The sequence below is a fragment of the Aythya fuligula genome, chromosome 6 (genome assembly GCF_009819795.1).
Source record: "Aythya fuligula isolate bAytFul2 chromosome 6, bAytFul2.pri, whole genome shotgun sequence".
Taxonomy (NCBI): Eukaryota; Metazoa; Chordata; class Aves; order Anseriformes; family Anatidae; genus Aythya; species Aythya fuligula.
Genome location: NC_045564.1, coordinates 34,019,139 through 34,040,756, shown reverse-complemented (window position 1 = coordinate 34,040,756; position 21,618 = coordinate 34,019,139). Strand labels below are relative to the sequence as shown.

General features: G+C 35.0%; 1 protein-coding gene across 1 annotated transcript in view; it reads left to right on the top strand.

The window, feature by feature from the left end:
* The window catches only part of LRP1B (LDL receptor related protein 1B), a 501,801-nt gene that overhangs the window by 457,826 nt on the left and 22,357 nt on the right, over window positions 1-21,618 (top strand). The window contains 5 exon segments of the mRNA XM_032190067.1: window positions 199-372; window positions 917-1,042; window positions 6,825-6,989; window positions 17,944-18,105; window positions 20,972-21,146. Of these exon segments, the coding sequence (XP_032045958.1) occupies window positions 199-372; window positions 917-1,042; window positions 6,825-6,989; window positions 17,944-18,105; window positions 20,972-21,146 (802 nt within the window).

Here is a 21,618-nt window from a genome sequence, read left to right as displayed (position 1 = left end):
TTAGCTGCTCGTAGTATGGAAAGAATTCGTTTTAAGAAGATTGCTTTTTAAAAGGCAATCTTTGTGGGTAAAAACTACACATGCTGAATAATAATGCCTTTTAACTTGTAATTGCAATGCAATTAAAGTTATTATTAAAATAAAGCTGTTTACTATTTGTATATGAATATATATCTATGTGTATTATTTTTATTTAAGGTTTACTGCATCCACATAGAATTGACGTTTTTGAGGATTACATATATGGAGCAGGTCCTAAAAATGGTGCATTTAGAGTACACAAATTTGGCAAGAGCCTTGTAGAATACCTAAGTGTGGATGTTGATAAAGCAAAAAGTGCCTTGATTTTTCATCGCTACAAACAAATGGACTGTGAGTAAGCATAATTACTTAAGACTAAATATTTGGGAAGTTCACCTCAGAAAAATAAACAAAAACCTAAAAGTAACCATCACCTGTAGAAAAGTAAAACATATCTTGGTTGTACAAAGTGAAAATAGATTTAGTTATATATCTTTATATAAGTTAAATTTAGGTTTTGATCCCTTTTCTTTCATTTGAAGAGATACTGGACAAATGCCTGCCTTGTATACCCACACTGTGAATGGAATATAAAAAAATTAGAAAAGAGCTGAATACAAATGAGGGTTTTTACTGCATATTACCAATATGTTTCTTGTTACTGGAGTAAATTCTATCATGGCCTGAATCTAGCACTGCAATTTGAGTGAATGTTCACTGTCTTCAGGCTGTTGATATTCTGGAAACTGGAAGTGTATCAGAATTTTGTGATTATTTCTTCCCAGTTCTCTAACACAGTATCATTCTAAAACAAAAACAAAGAAAGAAAAAAAAAAAAAAAAACACCACCAAAGACAAAAAATATATTTAAAAAATATTTTCTCTTCTGAAACAGTGCCTAATCCATGTTTGGATCTGACATGTGAATTCATCTGTTTACTCAACCCATCTGGTGCATCATGTGCTTGTCCAGAAGGAAAATCATTGGTTAACGGAACGTGCATTGATCAGAGCCTTTTAGGTAAGTATTGAAAACTGTGTGAGAAGCAGGAAATAAAGAAATGGTCAAATTTTTTATAGCAAGAGTTTAGCCTGTCTGTGAGTCAGAGTTTTGTTATGTTATTCATCATAAGTATTACATATTTGAAATGGAAACTAAATATGAAGAAGCATAATGCCTGATTCAGAAAACTGTTTATATTCATCAAAATAAAAAATTAGCTTTCCAGCTGATTTGATACAAAATTATATTGGAAAATGAATGTGTATACATTTTGACCAAAAGAGGTTTGAAAAGCTCAGTAGTGTTTTGGATTTCAAATTAAACAAGAGACATTCATGAGAAAAAAAATAAAAGACCTTCAGGAAACAACTCTGCTTAGACTGCAACAATGGTTAAAAGGCAGTAAGAACAACATAGCGAATTATAATGAGTTTGAAGTAAAAGGAAAAGAAGAAAAAAACAACTGAAATATTTTTATCTAAAATGACCTTTTTTGGTCATTTGGTCATTTGGTCATCTAATAATCCTTAAAATCAAAACAGAAGAAAATAGACTTCATGGTAAAATAGCTACTGAATTCTTGCTCTCTCTATATCTCTCCATATATATTTTATATATATGTATATAATATATAAGGCTAAACCTAATGTAGTTATACAGCTGAAATGAATTCCTAACCAGCTTGGATTTTAAAAGGTTCTAGATATCACAGGATAGGGTTTCTTTTGTGTTTGAGAAGTCAGTGATAGAAAGTATTAGTATACTATACAAGATCTGTAACTTTTAAGACAGATCTATTTAAAAAACCTTTGTCTTCAGGGAGAATCCACAATTGCTGTCCCTCCACGTATCAGCTCTTTGTTCATCCGAGATGGAAACATTTCTACCTGGCTACTTTTGATTTGTTATCGGAAGCCAGAAATGCTTCAATACAATTTATTTTTCTGATGATGCAGTACAATCTAAAAATTATTTTCAGTGACCCATAGTTACTACTTAGCTGTCTAACCACTTTAGGGCTCTTGCTCTATTTCTTGTGACTATAGCCCCAAATTGACTCAAATTCTGTTTCATTGAATTGTTGTTGATTTTTTAACCAAAGAAAATTGAGGTAAGTCTTGAAATTCTGCATAATAGAATTGCCTTTCTACAAAAGTCTTGATTCAGTGAATTGATTTTTCTTCATAAGTACTATGTGAAGAATTCTAAAGTGGCTTTCTGTAAGACTAAATCCAGATTGCTCCAGACAGCTGTTTTACCAACATCTCTTGCAACGGATGAAAAACAGTTTGGGGGCTTAATTTGGCATTCTCAAGCTAGAGTTATTGCAACACATGTGTTGTATCATTCAGAATGGTTTGATAATAAAATGAAAGTGATTTCATGTGTGTTGTTAGATAAGCTTCCATCTCTCTTTTCCCAAGCAGATTATGACTGACTGAGCACGTTTTTTTTTCTGTGATATATTTCTTGACTGTAGCAGGCCTAACTTTTTCAATTTAGAAGCTACTCTTTCGTTTTCATATTAGTAGAGTACCTCTTTATATTTCTGAGAGACTACTTGATTTGAAACCATCAGGTTCATTGTATCTAATTGTCTGTACAACAGTGATGCTAAATATGTACCGAGAGGATGGAAATGTAGAGACTTGCACTGGAGGAAGACAGTGTGTATCACAGCTGAATGAGCAAAAGTAATGGAATGCTTCCATGAGTTCAGTATTCAGGGGGTGAATATTTATCACTTCTCATTTTAAGAAGGGAATATTTATGCTGTCTTGACTGGATGAAATGCCTGAGAAAAAAAGTTGTAAAGACTCGGATCTGACGTTGCTTCTGAAGAGAGATGAAACATTACTTTATCACATTGTTGCCTTCAGCACATTTCTGTGAAGGCTTACCCACTGCGCACACAAACTGCAGGTAGATCGAGTGCTGTGGCTGGGGATGTAGAGGTTAATCCCTGTATGCCTTCTTCTTCATCCACGAATTCTGCCTCAGGAAGCTGTACTAGCAAAAGTTATGGCAATCCATATGCTAGCTTCTGATTTCTGTCCTGCTTTTAGATTGTTTAGATACCAAATAGAACAGTGTAAAACACAGAAGTCTGCTTCTGGTTTGAAAAAATATTTGATTACATAACTATGTTCTGTATTTATAGAAAGGTATACCATTGAGAACGATATATCCCAGAACAGAAGAAAATGGGTTAAATTACAGCAGGTGTTAGTTTCTTCTCACTGTGCATCCTTTTCTTAGCCCTTTCTCTTCCACCTAGGGTTTTAAGCCAAATGGATTTTTTAAAGCAAAAAAAAAAATAATAATAATCTGAAGGGAAATCAAGGTCTTTCATACAGCATTCAGACAAATTTCAGAGGTTACAACTTGTTCTAATAATCTAACAGACATTAAGACTCTCATCTGCAGGAACAGAAAAATTTGCACAACCTTAGCATAACATTTGAACTCTGTACTTTCTCCTTAATAGGTGCATTCAGCTCAGGAAAGTATGAGTTATGCACTCCTCTTTGGGATAGTCAAGAACAAATACTTTTGTGCCCCATGAGATGATTATTTTCCACTGTTGGAAGGGAAACTTCTTGTGCCAATGACTGTCATTCATTAACCATGTGCCTCATCTCTCCATTTAGCTGGCTAGTCTGGAAATCAGTGGATATTTCAGAGGAATAAAAATAGCAAAAAGTAAGATACATTTTTCTCAAGAAAGAAAAGGTTGTTATAGAAATGCCCATGAAAGATGTGTATGTGTGTGACTGGGGGATGGATCATGTAAAAAAAATTGGACAAGCGAAGGAAAAAATATCAGTGAGATTCAGAATGCTTTGTATTGCTACTTTTTCAGTGTTTCTTCTGTGTAAGATTTTACTTTCAGTTAGAGGAAAAAGGCAAAGAGCGCAAATAGGCCATAAGTTCATTAATTTTTCTGTCAAATAGTCTTATCAGGAAGAAAAACATAAGAAAAACCACAAATCAAAGTTATTCTGTTCTTTATTGAAGATGTATTAAGATTGATTAGACAAATCAAGGCAGCTGAAGAATAAATAACCAGGCTAGAAGAAAATATATAAAATTATATGACCTGTAACCCTTTACATTTTTTCATGTTAGATAGATTCAGTAGCTAGACTGGAAGTACTATAACAAGTGAAATTATTTACTTCTGACATTTCAGAACTGAAAAGAACAGCTGAGAGGTCTTTGAGTCCAAGTTCCTGCTAGCACTGACTAGTATTGAATTGACTCCAGATTTCTGATTTATTTTACATTGCTTTGTTCCAGAAGTGAATGCATATTACAGATGTTCTCAGCTCTTTTCTCCTGAGGCCTTTATTCACTAATTCAAATTAAGAGTGTGCAGCTTTTTATAAAAATTCTTCTGTGTTTCTCTCCTGTATTGTTTTTTTTCTTCCTGTTTTCTCCTATGGGATCATTCTGCTCTTGTCTCGCACACAAAGGCATCTGATCCTCTTTTGTACTTGGCTGATGTGAATCAGCAAGAGTAATTTGACTCTTGTATTTACTTTCAGACAACAAAACAGCAGCATTAAAAGCCCTATACTGTTAAAGTCTAACATAGTATCATTAAATTTGCTTATCCATTACATCTTCCAGTCCTAGTTTGTTGTTTATTTAGTGTCCAAAAGTATTGTAGTAACTTTTCTTCATTTCATATTAGAATTCTATCTGAACTCTTGAATTTGAAGTGTTGGATAGAGAACAAAGCCAGCAGCAAATTTTAGTAGTCTTGTTATGATGGAAAATTTAACAACTTTTATGTTTTTCCAGGTCAACCACTGACCACTGCATAAAGTTTTAACATATGCTGCATTTAAACTGTCTAAGACATTAATACCTAAATTTTTGAAAGGCAATTGGATTAGAATAGCTTTACTGTGGGCAATTTTTGGTTCAGTATATTTTCCTGAAAATATGAAGACATATTTCTTCTTTCTTGGTGTGATTACAGTAACTTTGAAGTTTGTGGTCCATGTTTCATTCTTATAAACATGCATTATGATATTTTATTTTTCTGTTGAATTAATAATGTCTGTCATAATTGATTTTTTTTTCAAATTTTGCATCTTAACTCTGCAGAATTGGTCTAGAAGAGAACTATAACTGATGTTTTTAATGTGCAATCAGAAAGGTTCATAAAAATCAGCACTTGTCTGTACTTTGGTATTGCTCAGTTTTTACTAAGCTCTGCTCTATAAACTCATGACTAATGATAAGTAAAACAGATAAGATAAGCAAAACAAAAATAGACCTTTTCTCCAATAAGTTATGCCACATTATCCATTTAAACAACTTCTTTAATGAGTCACTGAAGAATGGTTCATGCAACATCAAAGGATTTAATGAACCACCTAAATAAATAAAATACTGAGGCATGTTCAAACTTCCAAGTACAAAGTAGCTTTCTTACAGTAGATGAATATATCTAGGGTAGATATCAAAAAATGAAGATCATATGGTATTTATTATTGTTACTGTAAACAACTGAAGTAATGTAGTGCCACTCAGTCCTCCACAGGAACTTTGAGATTTGTTGTCTAGTTTCAGCTTAATTTGAGAGAAGTGTAATAATCAGCCAAGAAAATAATATATCTGAGATCAGTTTAAGAGCAACAAGTTAGTATGCAAACATCAATTTATGAGGAGGATTTAAAGGTCGAATAGTTTCCTTTTAAATATTTTGGATAAAATTTAGTTAAGAAGGGTGTTGGTTAATAGAGTGGAAAAGAGATTAAAAAAAAAAAAAATCAAATAGGAAAAGGCAAACCACTTTATGCTGAGGTTACCAGAAGACAGGGAAGTTTTCTGAGATCATAGAATCATAGAATATCCTGAGTTGGAAGGGACCCTTAAGGATCATCAAGTCCAACTCTTGACACCGCACAGGTATACACAAAAGTTCAGACCATGTGACTAAGTGCACAGTCCAATCTCTTCTTAAATTCAGACAGGCTCGGTGCAGTGGCCACTTCCCTGGGGAGCCTGTTCCAGTGTGCAACCACCCTCTCTGTGAAGAACCCCCTCCTGATGTCAAGCCTAAATTTCCCCTGCCTCAGCTTAACCCCGTTCCCGCGGATCCTGTCACTGGTGTTAATGGAGAAAAGGTCTCCTGCCTCTCGACACCCCCTTACGAGGAAGTTGTAGACTGTGATGAGGTCTCCCCTCAGCCTCCTCTTCTCCAGGCTGAACAGGCCCAGTGACCTCAGCCGTTCTTCGTACGTCTTCCCCTCCAGGCCTTTCACCATCTTCGTAGCCCTCCTCTGGACACTTTCCAACAGTTTCATGTCCTTTTTATACTGTGGTGCCCAGAACTGCACACAGTACTCGAGGTGAGGCCGCACCAGCGCAGAGTAGAGATCCCCCAGATGAAACCAAAATTCATTTTTTCATTTCTTAAACTAAGAACGATATATTCAAACAAGAATTCATAATAACTGCTGTCCTCAGGAGGTCAGTTTTCCTGTCCAATCATTTTGATGAAGCACAGCTGCCAAGTAGATGTGCCCATGCCAGTACCTTGGTACAATACCAGCCTCCAGCCCTGCTGTACAGCTCCCACTGCCTCTGGAAATCTTAACAGCCTTTCCAGTGGGGGCTCACGGTCTTCTAAGTGTGTCTTTTTTCTATGATAAGTGATATATATATATATATTCATTTTCCACACTGACAGAGATCGGTAGTTCCATTTAAAATATGAAGAGACTCTGTTTTGCCAGTTACACGAAAGGGAATTGTTGAAAACAGTTGTGTGCTCTTGCTGCAGATGATACCTGCAAACTAACCTGTGAAAATGGAGGAAAGTGCATTATAAACGAGAAGGGGGATCCCCGATGTCACTGCTGGCCTAGTTACTCAGGTGAAAGGTGTGAAACCAACCATTGCTACAATTACTGCCAGAACGGAGGAACCTGTGGAGCCTCTCTCCTTGGTAAATATTTATGTGCAGCTTTATATTATTATACCTACTGGAATTTAAATGTTTGAATATGTGTCTAGCTTGTGATTTCTTAATCTTTGTAACTTCTTTCCTTTGTTTGTGATTATATTCTATGAAATATAACAGCATATACTACACATATACTTTATAATGAATAGTGCTTTTCTTTCATGTATCTCAGTATTTTGACAAAACTAAACTACATCCCACAAAAGCAAGCATGTAAATATTCAGTGTAAAAACACATACTGAGGTGTGAAAAGGGAATTGTAAATTGTAAGGTCAAGTCAAATCACATCTGGAAAAGTCCCACAAATCTTGCTCTCTCTGTATCTCAATTCTCTTTCTAAAGTCTTAGGTGCTACTGGGCATACATGTCGAGTTGTTTCTTTAAGCTACAAAGTGGTGCGACTTAGATTTCCCCTGTATCTTACTGGAATTCACAAAATAGGCATTTTCCTCATCTAATTCTCAGGAAGAATTGGTTGATCAGAATTAAAATCCTTTGTTTGCCTGAAGAAATTTGAAATCACATTTCTTATCTCAAGGGAGATTATCCTAACTGTCAAAATGTGCATATTTGGGAATTGATCTGTGTCCCTAACATGTAGGCCATTCGAGGTTGTATGCTTCAATTAAACACTGTTTGGGCTAGAAAGGGAAAGTGTGTTAAGAAGTACTCTAAAATTTAGTAATTATGTGAGAAAGCAGATGAATTCTATTTCCTGTTCCAAGGAACATTTAAATATCTTATTAAAAACAGGACAGCTGGAGGAGGAAGAGTTTGATGTCTAGTCTCTTCTTAGAAGCTGAAGTAGAATCATTTTCTCCTTTGTGTTGAAATGACCAACATCCTCGTTACTGAAAGGAAAATCGAGGCACTGGACCATATAAAAGGAGTTTGTGACTTTAACACAACCAAATGGACCCCCCTGTAATGCAGAATTAATCTTAGTCTCTGTGATAGAGGGGGGCTTACATCTTAATGCTTTCCTCACCATTCCTTACTAATTTAGCTTATATAGTTCAGTAATTCAGTTTCACTTACTATACTGGCTTCTGTGGATCCTCTTCTGATTTACAGACATATGTTAGCAAAAATCCAAGTGAATCCAAACCTAGTAATTTGTTGTATGCTAAACAAATGATTTTTCAGTTCTAAGTGTTTGAGGATTAATAATGTTTTTCATCGTTAATATTACTAAAAATGGCTAAATATTAGAAAATAAGAATTACTTGTACAGTCAACTTGAAGTTGATTAATTGTACTTGAGACTGCTTCTAACAGCTAATGGAACTACTGACACAAATGATAAACAGAGATTTGTATCAATTTAGTGAGATCAATACATGTTTAGTGAGGACATGCAAGTGAATGAAAGACAGTCATGGGTGATTTAAATGATGTGCAGAACTTCGCTGTTGTCTGAAGAGAGGATATTTACTCCCACATCTTTAAATGTCACGCATTTAATTGATACTTCTGTGGGGTTAAAAGGCTGTATATAACTAGTAACTTAGCTCCTATAGCACAGCTCAGTTCTGAATCCTGGACCTTGGGGTTTTCCTTTCCTTTTTTTTTGGCAGTTGGCGGTAGCCATAAGGCTCACTCACCTGCAGCAACTTGTGCTTTCTTTACTAGGCAGCTAGCAGTTGTTGTGCTCACACAGCTATTCTGCAACCTGGATTTTGAATATTTTTTTCCTATTAAATCCAGCATCTGAAATCTCTCAGTCTTGCTGAAATAATTAGTGTAGTACATTTGGTCACCATTGAGTAAATGAGAGATATGAGTGTATTATACAGTATACTTATGCTGAATTGTTAATCATGGTCCCATCTGCTATAGAGGGCCTGGAGATGCAGACATTGTTCTTATTTCTTTTGGTCTCAAACAGGATTACATGCCTGTATCAAAAACATATCAGGAGAGCCAGCTTGGATGTCACCACAGTCCACATTTCAATGTTCAGTTGCCTGATTTTGGGAATCTGAGCCTTTAACTGCATCAGAAGTTTACTGTACCAAAATTAGCCAAAGCATGGCAAGCCTTTATTAGCTAAGACCAGCACAGAACCATTCCTGCTCATTACTAATGGAGACCTGGCTATTAAAATTGCAGCTTCTATTTGTAAGCAAAAAGAGAGCATCTGACTCCCATGTCCTTATGATGTCAAAATTTCTGATGACTATTACTGGGCATACCTGCTTATAGGAGTAGTATTCTGCTTGGAAAGTCCACTTTCCAAGTTTCATTTAATTTTTAATAATCATATTTCAAGTTAACCAGATTTCCCATCTGCCATGTCCAATTCACGAGGATAGCCATGCCTTGAAGCCTGTGCCATAACTTTCATGTGCTGGAGACGTGGAAGAAAAGACCATATATCTTTCTAAATCAAAGTGACTCCATCCAGCATTCCAGATAAAACTTTGAAATTAATCCACACCTCATTTTCCTTGCATGCCTTGCCCCTGGACCCTGTAAATATTCTATTAGGAAGAAATCTCTATTTCTTATCAGACTATATTTCTTATCTATATCAGACAATAAATTGTGTTTTCCTGAAACAAACTAACACGTCAGTGAGATGTCCCCATGTCCTCGTTTAATCTAATCCATGGTATACTAAAGCCATTATATATTTTACAGAGGGAAGCTAAACTGGATGCCCCTAAGGCATTGAAAACTGCAATTTATTAACTCAACAAAGCTTAATTCCTTAGGTGTTTTTGCATCAACTGTTTCTTTCCAGCTGGATATACTACTATGCTAAACATGTTACTGAGTCACTGAATTCAGTCAATGCACTTTTAGCTGCAAGGGCTGCATATACCATTCACATTTTGAACTGGGGGTGTGAAATCTGAAGCAGAGCAGCATTCATTTACTTCCTTCTCATCATCTCAGCCTTCCAGGCAGAGCTGATCTGCCTCATCAGGTTCATATGAGAGTTGTTAGTGGGCATGTTAGTTTATCCTTGCACATTGCAACACATAGGCTCTTTATTACAGGATTTCCTCTGCTTTTCATTCGTGGCTGTAGAACTTTAAAGTAGGCATTATATTATGCCCAGATTTCCAGTGTTACATCCTCCCAGGCTGACCTGTCCGCTAGCAAAAAGTATGGTACACGCTGTTTATTTTCGTTTGCATGTGTAGAGAATTCTCTTACATCTGGAAAGTGTAAAATTTCTATTTTAAGTCAGCTCAGTATCATTTTGTTTCACTACTCTGATCCTATCTGTGTATACCATGTTCCCAAACAGTTCCTCCTAATGCAGCTTTTGATCCATGACACAATTGGCTCATCAAACTGTCCTGCTAACACATTTCACTTTTTTTTTCCTTTTTTTTTTTTCCTTTTTTATTTTATTTTTTTTTGTTCAAAATGATGCAGCATTTTCCTTTGGAAGCTGCAACAGGCACGCGTGCTAGTGCCAATCTAGATCCTACCCACAAAATATAAATGACCCATGATAACTTCAGCTTGCTTTAATCTGTCTTTTGTAGAAGCTCTGATTGCCCTTATCGATTTTCTTATATTATCTAACTCAAATAGCCTTGATGGAGTCAATCTACAAGTGTTGTTCTACACACATACCCTTTGGAAAGCTTAGGGACTGTGAGGAAATTTCCAGGACAGAGCTGCAGAGCGTGTGCCTCAGGGCTAGCACTGGTGTGAGCAGAGGCAACTGCAGATGGTGATGGCAGGCCATCAGCATGCTGAGTGGGAGTCAGGGTAGGGTACACAGGGACCACTTAGCAGCTCTATTTCTACCATTTCCCAGTTTAAAGGAGTCAGTTGCTGGCTGTTATTTCTGCCACAATGGGCTTATGGAAGTGCCCCTGTGAATTTTGGGTTGCCGGAGACAAAATCTGGACCACTTGATGTGTGTTTGCTCATCCAAGTTGCCGTGGTGCATGCCTCCTGACTTGAGAGAAGCTGGTTCGGCTGCATGCTGCTGGTGTTTGCCCAGAAGCCTCACAGGAAAATGAGCTTCTGCAGGAGCCCAGCTGTTGTGAGGTTTCTATAGGACTTGGGAAGTTTCTTTGTTGTTGGATTCTTGCTAGAAAACCAAGGTAGATACATCCTGAAAACAGATCTTTCATCATTTTCCGATAAAAATGGAATGACACAGCATATAAAATACACTTCTGGCAAATGTGTGTGTTCTAGCAAATGTGTAAATTCTGCTCTCTTTCTCTACCTAATATATAATAGGAACGTGATAACCAATTAAGTAAATTGCAGAGTATTACTCATTTTTTAAAACATGATTGTGCTAAATCTTTGCTAGATGTGGTAAATTGTAGAACCTCATTATCTGCACACAAATGTTAATTTGTTAAACAAATCCCACTGGCAATTCAGGGATTATTCACTGTTGGTTTACTTACTGCTAAGCCTTTTGGCAAATTCCTATGTGAACATTATATAGCTAGAGATTGGGGCAGCTTTAATTAAAATTTATAAGTTTATGACAGTTGTATTGAACTACAAAAATTGAACAAAGAAAATGTCATCAGTTAATTAAAAGTACACATCTGAGACGTGTAATTAAAAGTTTGGATATAATAATGAACACTTTCCAATACCAAATTAATGGGAATTTGGAAAAAAAAAATGTTACCATAAAAAATACACTTCCTTTTTACTTACAGTTAAAGGTAAAAATGTTGGATCAAAATTTTACGTGTCTTGAACACAATACCAAGATTTAACTAGTTTACAAAATTAGATAAATCTTTTTTACTATATTTATGGTTCAAAGTTTATATTTAACCACATAGAACCATGGTGTTTGTATGAAAACAAGTAAAAATTTGTTATTTCCACTAAACAAAAATTGATTAAACATATGTTTAAATGTATATATATAAAGCAGTTTTTATTTTATGTTCTGTAATGTAAACAAAACAAGATGGTTTGGGGACGTGATGGTGCATACTGGAAACACTAGCAAAGTAAACAAGTTCTTTGATAATGTCTGGTCAGTCCCAGTAGTTCAAACTGGGAAGCTTCCAAGGGGTGTACTGTCCTGGTTTTGGCTGGGACAGAGTTAATTTTCTTCATAGAGGCTCATGCAATGCTGTGTTTCGAATTTTTGATGAAAATAGCAGCGATAATACAGTGATGTTTCAGCTGCTACAGAGCAGGGCTCACCCAGAGCCAAGGACTGCTCAGCTTCTTGTGCTGCCCTGCCAGCCAGGGGCTGGGGGTCCCCCAGGGGCTGGGAGGGGACACAGCCAGGACAGCTGTGCCAGGCGGCCCAAAGGGACATCCCTCAGCAATAACACTGGAAGAGTTGGCTGGGGTGGGGCTGCCTCTGCTCAGGATCTGGCTGGGCATCAGTCAGGAGGCGGTGAACAATTGCTTTGTACCTTGTTTTATCATCATTATTATTATTATTATTTCCTTTTCTTTCCAATTGCCTTCATCTCAACCCACTGTGGGTAAGGGGTGGGCAGTGAGCATACAGCTGTGTGGTGCTGAGCTTCCCAAGAGCTTAAAGCACAACACATGTACATCTTCTTGTAGCCAGGACAGGGGAAGGTACAAGAAGGGTGCATGGTTTACTGGGGGTCGAAGATGTCTGATCTGGCGTGCAGCTGACCCAGGGGTCCCAAAATAAGCCCCACAAACAACCTTGGAAAGAGCAGCCTTTAAGACTACAATAATGCATTTTGGGATGGTTCTTTTCTCCTTTTCTTTCACAACATGGAGAGAATACATATCTATTGGGATTGATCCCAATCAGCTCAGCTACTAATTATGTAGTGTAATACAGCTTCTCTCCAGTACTGTTGGTTCAGTAAAGCTAATTATGGTTCATCAGCATCAGAGAAATGAATTATTGTGATTCCCACAAACTGCTGATAACTACTCTAGAGGACATAATATTACTTATAGTAGGCTGGTGTGCCACATTGTTTTAATAGTGACAGCAAGTGAAATATGCAAATTAAATAGATTGTACATAACGAATAGAATACACATATTGCTGGTAGGGAATTTACCATGGACGGAAAGAAATAAATTACCTATGTCTTGGTGCAGACATTAATCTAGATGATCTAATTTTTTGAAAAAAAAATAAAAAGCTTACAAAAATGGTGTTTATTTTCCTAAAACAAAAGGCTGTACTTTATTTCTTAAAAAAAAAAAAAAAAAGCAAGCAGAATATCTTATGTGGTCATATCAAATGCAGAATATTTCTCTGAGGTCTAGGTAATAGCATGAATCAAAAGTGCTTGCCCTACAGCTTTGTTCATTACAAAATAAATTCAAATAGGATTTTTGGATATATGACTAGATACATGAAATAAATCACCTAGATATTACAGGAACAATGCACTAAAATATTAATTAGCTATTTTTTAAGATAATTTGAAAAGCAGTTTGCTATTATATATCAAATTGAATCAGGAGACTAGGGGTAACTACAGCCTCTGTGCTAATTGAACATTTTAAGATTTGGGTCTTCGACAGCTTCTTACAGATGTGTTTCTGTTGTTGTTTTTGTTTTGTTTTCTTTTTGCAAGAAAGGGGGAAACTACATTTCATCTTTATGGCAAAAGTTTCATGTTTTGGTCATGTCCTACTGCCAAAACCAACATCATATATCTCAGGGTCAGCATAAGGCATTGTTATTTAACTTGCTAAATTATGTGCAAAATGTTTGGAAAAAAATATCATATTTTTTTTTTGTGTTTCATCAGTTTCACAGTTAAGATTAAAACTTTGTATTTTTTTTGAGAGAGAAGACTATAGAGAGAATCTTCAGAGAATAGTGACAAGTACATTGCTTACTCAAATAAATGTCATTATAGTTTTTTGCTATTTGTTTTATGTGTCCTGTCAGTCCTCCCTTAATTATTATTTGGCTGCAATTCATTTGTGTGGAATTATTATTTATAATTACTTCAAATAGAAAATACCCACTGATATGGGGAGTTCATCCCTTGGTATGGGGATGCAAGTAGCAAACATCCACGTGCTACTTTCTCACATGTAGTGAGAAATTCAGTTTATCCAAAAATTGGATTAGGAATAGTAAATCACAAAGTGTGCCTATTCACTGTAATGCATTGAGTGTGGAGAAATCCTGAACAAAAAGATGTGCTTCTTGTTTTCTAGGTATTATTATTACAGCTTTCGAATGGGAACATTTTCATGTGAGATGTTGAAAATATGTTGCTATTTTGTCCTCCTTGACTACAAACAAGATTTTTCAACATAGGTGGTCAAAAACAGTTTTTTTTTTTTTTCTTAGGATTAATATGCTAGGGGTCTAAAGAGGATAGGTGAAGGCTAGGGTACTGATTTGTAATAGGTACAGGAAAAGACGGTATTCTCATACAGTCCATTTGAGGGCCGCACTGAAGAAAAAAGAACTCAAGACTGGGATTATTTTTTTCTTTGGGTTATTATTATTTTTTTTTTAAATAAAATTCACCAAAAGATGGTTAGCTGAATCTGAAGAAGTTAATACTTCATAAGCCACTTATTAATATTTTTCTATACTATGTTGTGAATATTTTTCTATACTCTGTCGTTAATATGTCTGTTGTGGCACAGTTCAGGGATTAAGAGATGACTTTTGTCCCTACATAGTTCTAGTGCTGAAACTTCATAACGAGTGTAAATGCTTATATTCTCTGTGCATGAGATGCAGTGGTTGTTAGTTAGGATATATGATATCTTGGTTAATGTAAGTATTTTCTTTGCAAGCATAAATCAATATTTGGATTCTGTGCTGTGAAAACTTGTTTGTCTTTGTTTAATACTGCAGTTTTATTAAACTGTTCTTGGAAGCACTTTATATCCAAAATAATTTATGAGAATAAGGCAGATGAAAATGTCATTATTATTATTACTATTATTTCAGATGCCAACAGTCTGTGTAAAATAGGCAATGAACTATTAACATTACTAAAAGTCATGTTAAATTCAGTGGTAAAAATGGTGTTTAGGCTATACTGAATTAAATTTTCATATAACTGTCAGCCATTTGGCATATTTATAAGGCTACATTAGCAAGGAATAGAATAATATTTTCTACAAACTAGGAAAATATCATGGTCCATCAGTTTAAAAAATAGGGGAATATTGGTAATAAAAAGCAATTTCAAACTTATATTTGAAAATAAAATACCACTATTTTATTTGAAAGATTGATTCGAATGTGAAAACCTCTGATTCGAGGGCAGAAATTTAAGTACAAGTGTATACATGGGGAAAAACAAAGACTCTGTGCTAACATCTGAGTTCTACATCTTTGATTTAATGTTTAGATCACAGGGGACAGATATGAATAACCAGGCTGATGCATATTAAACTAGTTGGAGCTATTTTAAGTCAATGGGTTTGTTCCTTCTGCACTCATTAGAGGAAGAGACTTACTGATCTCATGGCCTTTAGGATGATTTGTAAAACACTTTAAATTATAGTAGCTTAAAATAGAAAGTATTGAAAAGAATTGCATGAAGGGTTTGATGTAAAATAAGAGTAAGAAGTTAGGGAAGGAAAAATAATAAATAAATTATTCTACATGCCTTAGAAAAAGTAGAAAAAATAAGGGTACTTCCCTTGTATCGAAAAAATCTTCTATGAACATGATACTAAATGATTATATGACATTAAAACAAAGGCAGACTGGAAGAAAATGAGAATTGTGGAGTTTATGGCATATTTTGTTTAATCTGTGTAACTTTAATGAGACAGCCAACTAAATAGAACAGAGGCAAGAAAAAGAGTCTCACATTGCAGAGTTTTAGCTACAGCATCAGGAGACAATGTGAATTTGATAGTTGTTGTTGATACCTATACCAGAGATTGTATAAAAATTACTGAGGAAACAAGGAGTGAGACAAAATATGACAAGGAAGGGACCAAGTCAAAATGCTTCAGCAAATCAGGCAACAGTAAATATTTTGTGGTAGATTAATACAAAGGTGAGAAATAATTATGGAAAAGTCACCCTTAAATGTTACTTCTTTTGTCTACTGAAGATGGTCACTCTTCTGTACACTTTAAACCAAGTCCTTGGTCAGGCCCAAGTCAAGCATAGCTTCTCTTGTGTGCTCTCCAACCCACCCCTCCATGAAGCAGGATTGTTTGTATCTAAGAAGTTAGTTTCTGCTTCATTCCCTGGTGTGGAGTTTTACAAATGTAAATACAGGGATAACTGGAGTTTTTCATCAGAGAAAGACAGATAATGCAGTAATGATTTCTTCCAGATTCCACAGCTGTACCATTGTCTGGATTGGACAGTCACTAATAAAATCCAATAATCAATTTTTCCCCGTTTGTGCTTGCAATTCCAGTCTGAAGGGCTTCTGCATTGTAGAATGTATACACAGTGCATTATGTAGTTAACTGTAGTTAACTGTAACCTTAATATTTCTTTATATGTAGCCCTATTCCATGACCAGCGAAGATGAGATAAGAAATAAATGCATACAAGTTTTACAACAGCCCATTAGCTGGTTTCCTTTTCCAAATTTGCCATAACCAATTATATTGATGTACCCATTCAAGACTGGACATTTCAGTTCTCCCACCTTGTTTCTTAGAATTCTCTGTATATATAAATCATGTGTGTTCCTGTGTTTGTTCTCTGTAGTCTACTTATTGGTGCGTTCTTTTTGTTCTACCTGATACCTATTTACTGTTAGACTATAGCTAGCCTATCCATACTCCTTTGTGCAGATGTAGTGTTTCTGTGTCTTTGCCTGTTAGCTGTCAGAGCTAACCCAAGAATGGACCCAATTAAGATCTTGATTGTACTTGCCAGCAGGTTGGGTTCCTTATGGTTCAAATGATGTCTGTCCTGTTGGTGCGTTTATTCCAGAACTGTCCTGAGGTTCTGATGAATCTGCATCTCTCCATACCAATTTTGGAAGCCAGGAAGGAGAAAAGTGTTAAACTTGGTCTATTTACCCGAACTTTAAGGAAACTCAAAAGGCAGAATGTTGAAAGCAAAGGGAAGGAGAGTGGGGAAAAAAAAAATCATAAGAAATAAACAAGAATGAGACTAGATTGTTAGGAAGTGAGAAAAGGACCAACTATTTGGACACAATAAGTCATTTGACTTGAAGAGAAGATTATAAATGAGATATAGAAGCAAATTCAGGAGATGGAAAGACGTGTACGTGATGCAGAATGTAGTTTTAGAGAAGATAAGCCTTAAAAAATCAGTGATAAGTGGAACAGTTTAATAAAACAGTAAAGTTGTAACAAAGCTATAAATCTCATAGACATTAGATTTAGATAAGGAGAAAAAATGGGAGAATTGAAACAGGTGAAAATCATAGGAGGAAAATGCATTAGGGTTTAAACAGTATTTTAAAACCCCTTAAAATAAACTACTGTAGACTAGGAAATACATAAATATTCTTTCCTTCATTACTTTTCAGAAATTGCATATTGGACCTTATATACATCTTTGGTCTGATACAAGACAACTCTCCTTAAGTTACAGTATTTATTATATTAGAGGGGCAGGATAACAGAACAGCCAGAGATATTTATTTTAGTAAAAATGTTATGTAAAATTGACTTACTAGTGTACTAGTAAATATTTTTGTATTCATGTGATATATACAAAACTTTGTACTTTTGAGAATAATGTAGTGAACTCTGAAGAAACTGCAATGATGATTATACAAATATCTTCTGCAACTGAGTGGAACCCAACCTGTCAGGATGATTTGAGGAGCTTAGTCATATCAAATATTCCTACGTAAGACAGTCTTTCAAAATAATTCCCAAATAAATAGCCAGTGACCAACCGTACACGTACATGCACAAGTGTAAGATGAAAAAGTCGGGCTCATACATTAAAGCTTGCTACCGTTACAAAAAAATATATCTTTAATGTAGTGATTATTATTTTAATTTGTATTTCTATCATAAATTAGTCTTATTTGTTTTGAACAGGGAGGCCTACCTGCAACTGTGCACTAGGTTTTACAGGACCAAACTGCAACCAGACAGTCTGCCATCATTTTTGCCAAAACGGAGGAACCTGCAGCGTCACTGCTGGAAATCAACCCTTTTGCAGCTGCTTGCCTGAGTACACAGGAGACAGATGTCAGTACTGTAAGTAATCTTCACACGCTAGTAAACCTGGATTTATAGTAGAAGTTTCACAGAATGGAAGTTTAACATGAATTGATTTAGTTATCTGTGGTACACATTGATAAAATTAGGTCCAAAATTATTCTTACTCCTAAGAAAATGGAATCTGGTCTATCCAAGTGATCTTTGAACATGCTTCCACAATATCCATCTACTCATGTAGGAGGAAAAAACTTTTTCAGAAGTGATTAATTTTAGTATTAATATGAAAAATCACCTAAAATGGAATTGTCCCAGACATCTGACTTCATAAATAGAAATAACATCATTGAATTAAAGTTTTCTACTTAAACTTCTTATATTTGCTATTTTTTGCTGGTGGAATTCCTGAAATCATAATAATAATCTGACATACTTGGTTAAAGAATTTTTCTGGTATCCTTTATCTTCACAAATAGCCAACACTCTTTCTTCAACTGCTAATTTACCATTTCATTTCTAATCCTAGTAAGCAGCATATCATCGGTGCTGCTTTGAGGTTCATTCTTCCATGTTCCTTCATCTACTCACTCCAAGATCACCTTAATTATCCAAACGTTTTCATGCCTTTAGAAAGTCTGTAGCACTCTAACATACAGCTACTAACAAGCAAGCCTAACTTAATATCAATTAATTATCCGAGGTCAGAATTTTTTTCCTGTTTTTCAAAAATTTCTTTTTCTCTACAGGTGTTTTGCATTGACTATAACACTGAGATAGAGGATCGTCATAGTGCTTGTAGGATGTTCAATGTGAAAACCATCATCTCTTTACATAATTCAGTGACTTCACTGAAAAGGCTATATTTAAACAAAATTGAAGGAAAATTAGTTGTTATAAAGGTCTGGTTTAGAATTACCTACTAGATACAAAAAGTACTTTGTTTTAGTGAAAGATTGTCAAACAGGGAATGGGTTACTGCGTATCTTTAAATAGGATTTGTACTGAAGTAAACTGAATGTATTTCCAGTTGGGAGACTATAAAATAAATTGAAGCCTTTGAAAGGAAAACCAGAAGTAATTGTGATTCTCTCCCACTTGGTATTAAACAAACTGCATGGATCCACAAATAACTATCTGCAAACACAATTGGGTATTTGAAAACAGTATAAATCATGCCCAGACAGACATACAGATTAAGAAAAAATATTTACTTGAGGCTTACCCAAAACCAAACAAATTGTTTCTAGTTGAATGCTTCTGCAAACATGTTTTTTGCTTTTTGTTGTTGTTGTTTGTTGTTGTTGTTTAAAAGAATTAATTTAAATGTAAATTTAGGGTTACTTTTTAAACAGTGCTTATTGTCAGATTTGGGTTTTCTGCTGACACTTTGCAAAAATGCCACAATACAGAGACTCAAACACATCATAAAATACAAAATAAGCTACAGGTTTTGTTTATTTAGACCTTAATACTTTTAGGAAAAGAAGAGTCTTACAATCTTTTAGAGTATTATTTTGTAGCCAGTAACAGTTCTGTGACATCGTACAGATTGACAACTGTTGATATGTGCATAGATTCACACCTATTGTTTGTTTTGCTTTATTCAAAAGTATGTATGATTTTTTTTTGCTGTATTAAAAGCGGTCAGTTTGTATGCCTATTGAAATTTATTAATATAACATAATATTACAAAGATTAATTGCTTCTAAGAATTTGGTCTTTCGGTGATGTGATTGAAACCAGTTTATATGCAAAGTGTGATACATGAATGTGCATAGGTATTTTACTTGTGCTCTGAAGTTGAAAATATTATTATTAAAACAACATCTTAAAATTTCACATTCAAGGCTGAAGTTGCCATATGGCCAAGGTTTCATTTTCCATTGAAGAGCTTGGTAATACTCTACTTCTAGCTGCTGCTGACTTGTCCTCAGTTATATCCTGATCTTCAAAGGACTTGAATTTTTTAATTTTGACAGAAAGTTAATATTTTATTAATATGGAACAATTTGAATTAATACAGATGCATAGTTCAAAAATGATGCATTTTATCTGTTAATTACTTTGTTTGTCTATCAGGAACACCACCAAAAGCTCCACACAACATTAACTACATAGAACTGAAGTACTAGAAACAGAGAGAAGTGATTTGTCTGCACTGAGAAGCTTAAATGACAAGATGTAAAAATATAACTGTTTAGTCAAAAGAAAGTTGTCACTTTTACACAATTGTTTAGATACCAACATATCTTGGTAGCTCTATAAGTTTCTTCAGTCTAACTTGTTTGTATAAAAGGGAGATTAAATAAATGAGTTTGCTACTAGTGTTTCCAAAGAGTTAAAGAATTTATTGCTTTAAACCTCAGTCCTGCTGATGTTGAAGCAGTTACATAAGATAATAGAGTCCTGCACAGCCTATAAAGATAAGGCGGTATGTATTTTTTGTAGAACTTATTGGTCATGTCATTATATGGTAGTATTAGGACTTCATTAAATTTTTATATGTGGACCAATGAAAATAAAATTAATTATTTCAAAATACTGTTCCCATTTCAGCTTAACATAACATTTTTAATGGTAATGTGCATTTATCAGAATATTTTTATTCAGCCAATTTCCCATTAAATATATTAACACTGCTCTGCTTCTCATCAGTAGTCTTTGTATCATGTGTGATGATGCCATAAATGGTTAGACATCCAGAAAGAAAAAAAATCTCTTATGAACTTATATTTCTGTTTCACTTCACAAGAATATGTTGCTAATATGTTGCATATCTGTTGGGGAGGTTGTTTTTATTGTACTTTTCAAAAGAAAGGAAAAAAGCTTTCTTTATTTTTTAATCATTACAAAAATTTGACGCTCCTTAATGTCTTTTTGTAATTAGATTTCATGTTTCTTGCAGATGTTTGCCACCATTATTGTGTAAATTCTGAATCATGTACTATTTCTGATGATGGAAGCGTAGAATGTGTCTGTCCAGTACGATTCGAAGGTCCAAAATGTGAAGTGGACAAGTGTATAAGATGTCATGGGGGACACTGCATAATAAACAAGGACAGTAATGACATAGTATGCAAGTAAGTTTCTGTGTGCGTGTGTGCGTGTTGGGAAAATAGGGTATGTTCAGAATTGTATATTTGATAGCCATTACACTGCAGTATCCTTTAGATCTGTAAAATCAGTTACAGAGCAACTAGCCCCTGAAATGTTCACATCAGAACAGTGCCTGTGAGTGTTCAGCTACCAAGTTTTGGTTGAACTCATTGGCTCTTGCTTTTTAAAACCAACTTTTGGAGTACTTCTCACCGGGAGAAGCATAATGTAGGAGGAAACTGAATGTGTCTTTGACTGGAAAAAAAAATTGTCATAGAAATATTTAGTAAACAGTCTAGTTTTACCACACTATCAAAATGTGTTCTTTTTTGCAGTATCTGTAACATTGGAAAAGACATATCGATACTAATGAAAGCATATAAATTAAGATGTGCTGCTGTATTGCTGAATAATTATTTTATATAATAATAGTTTATTTTCATAAAAGGAAAGATT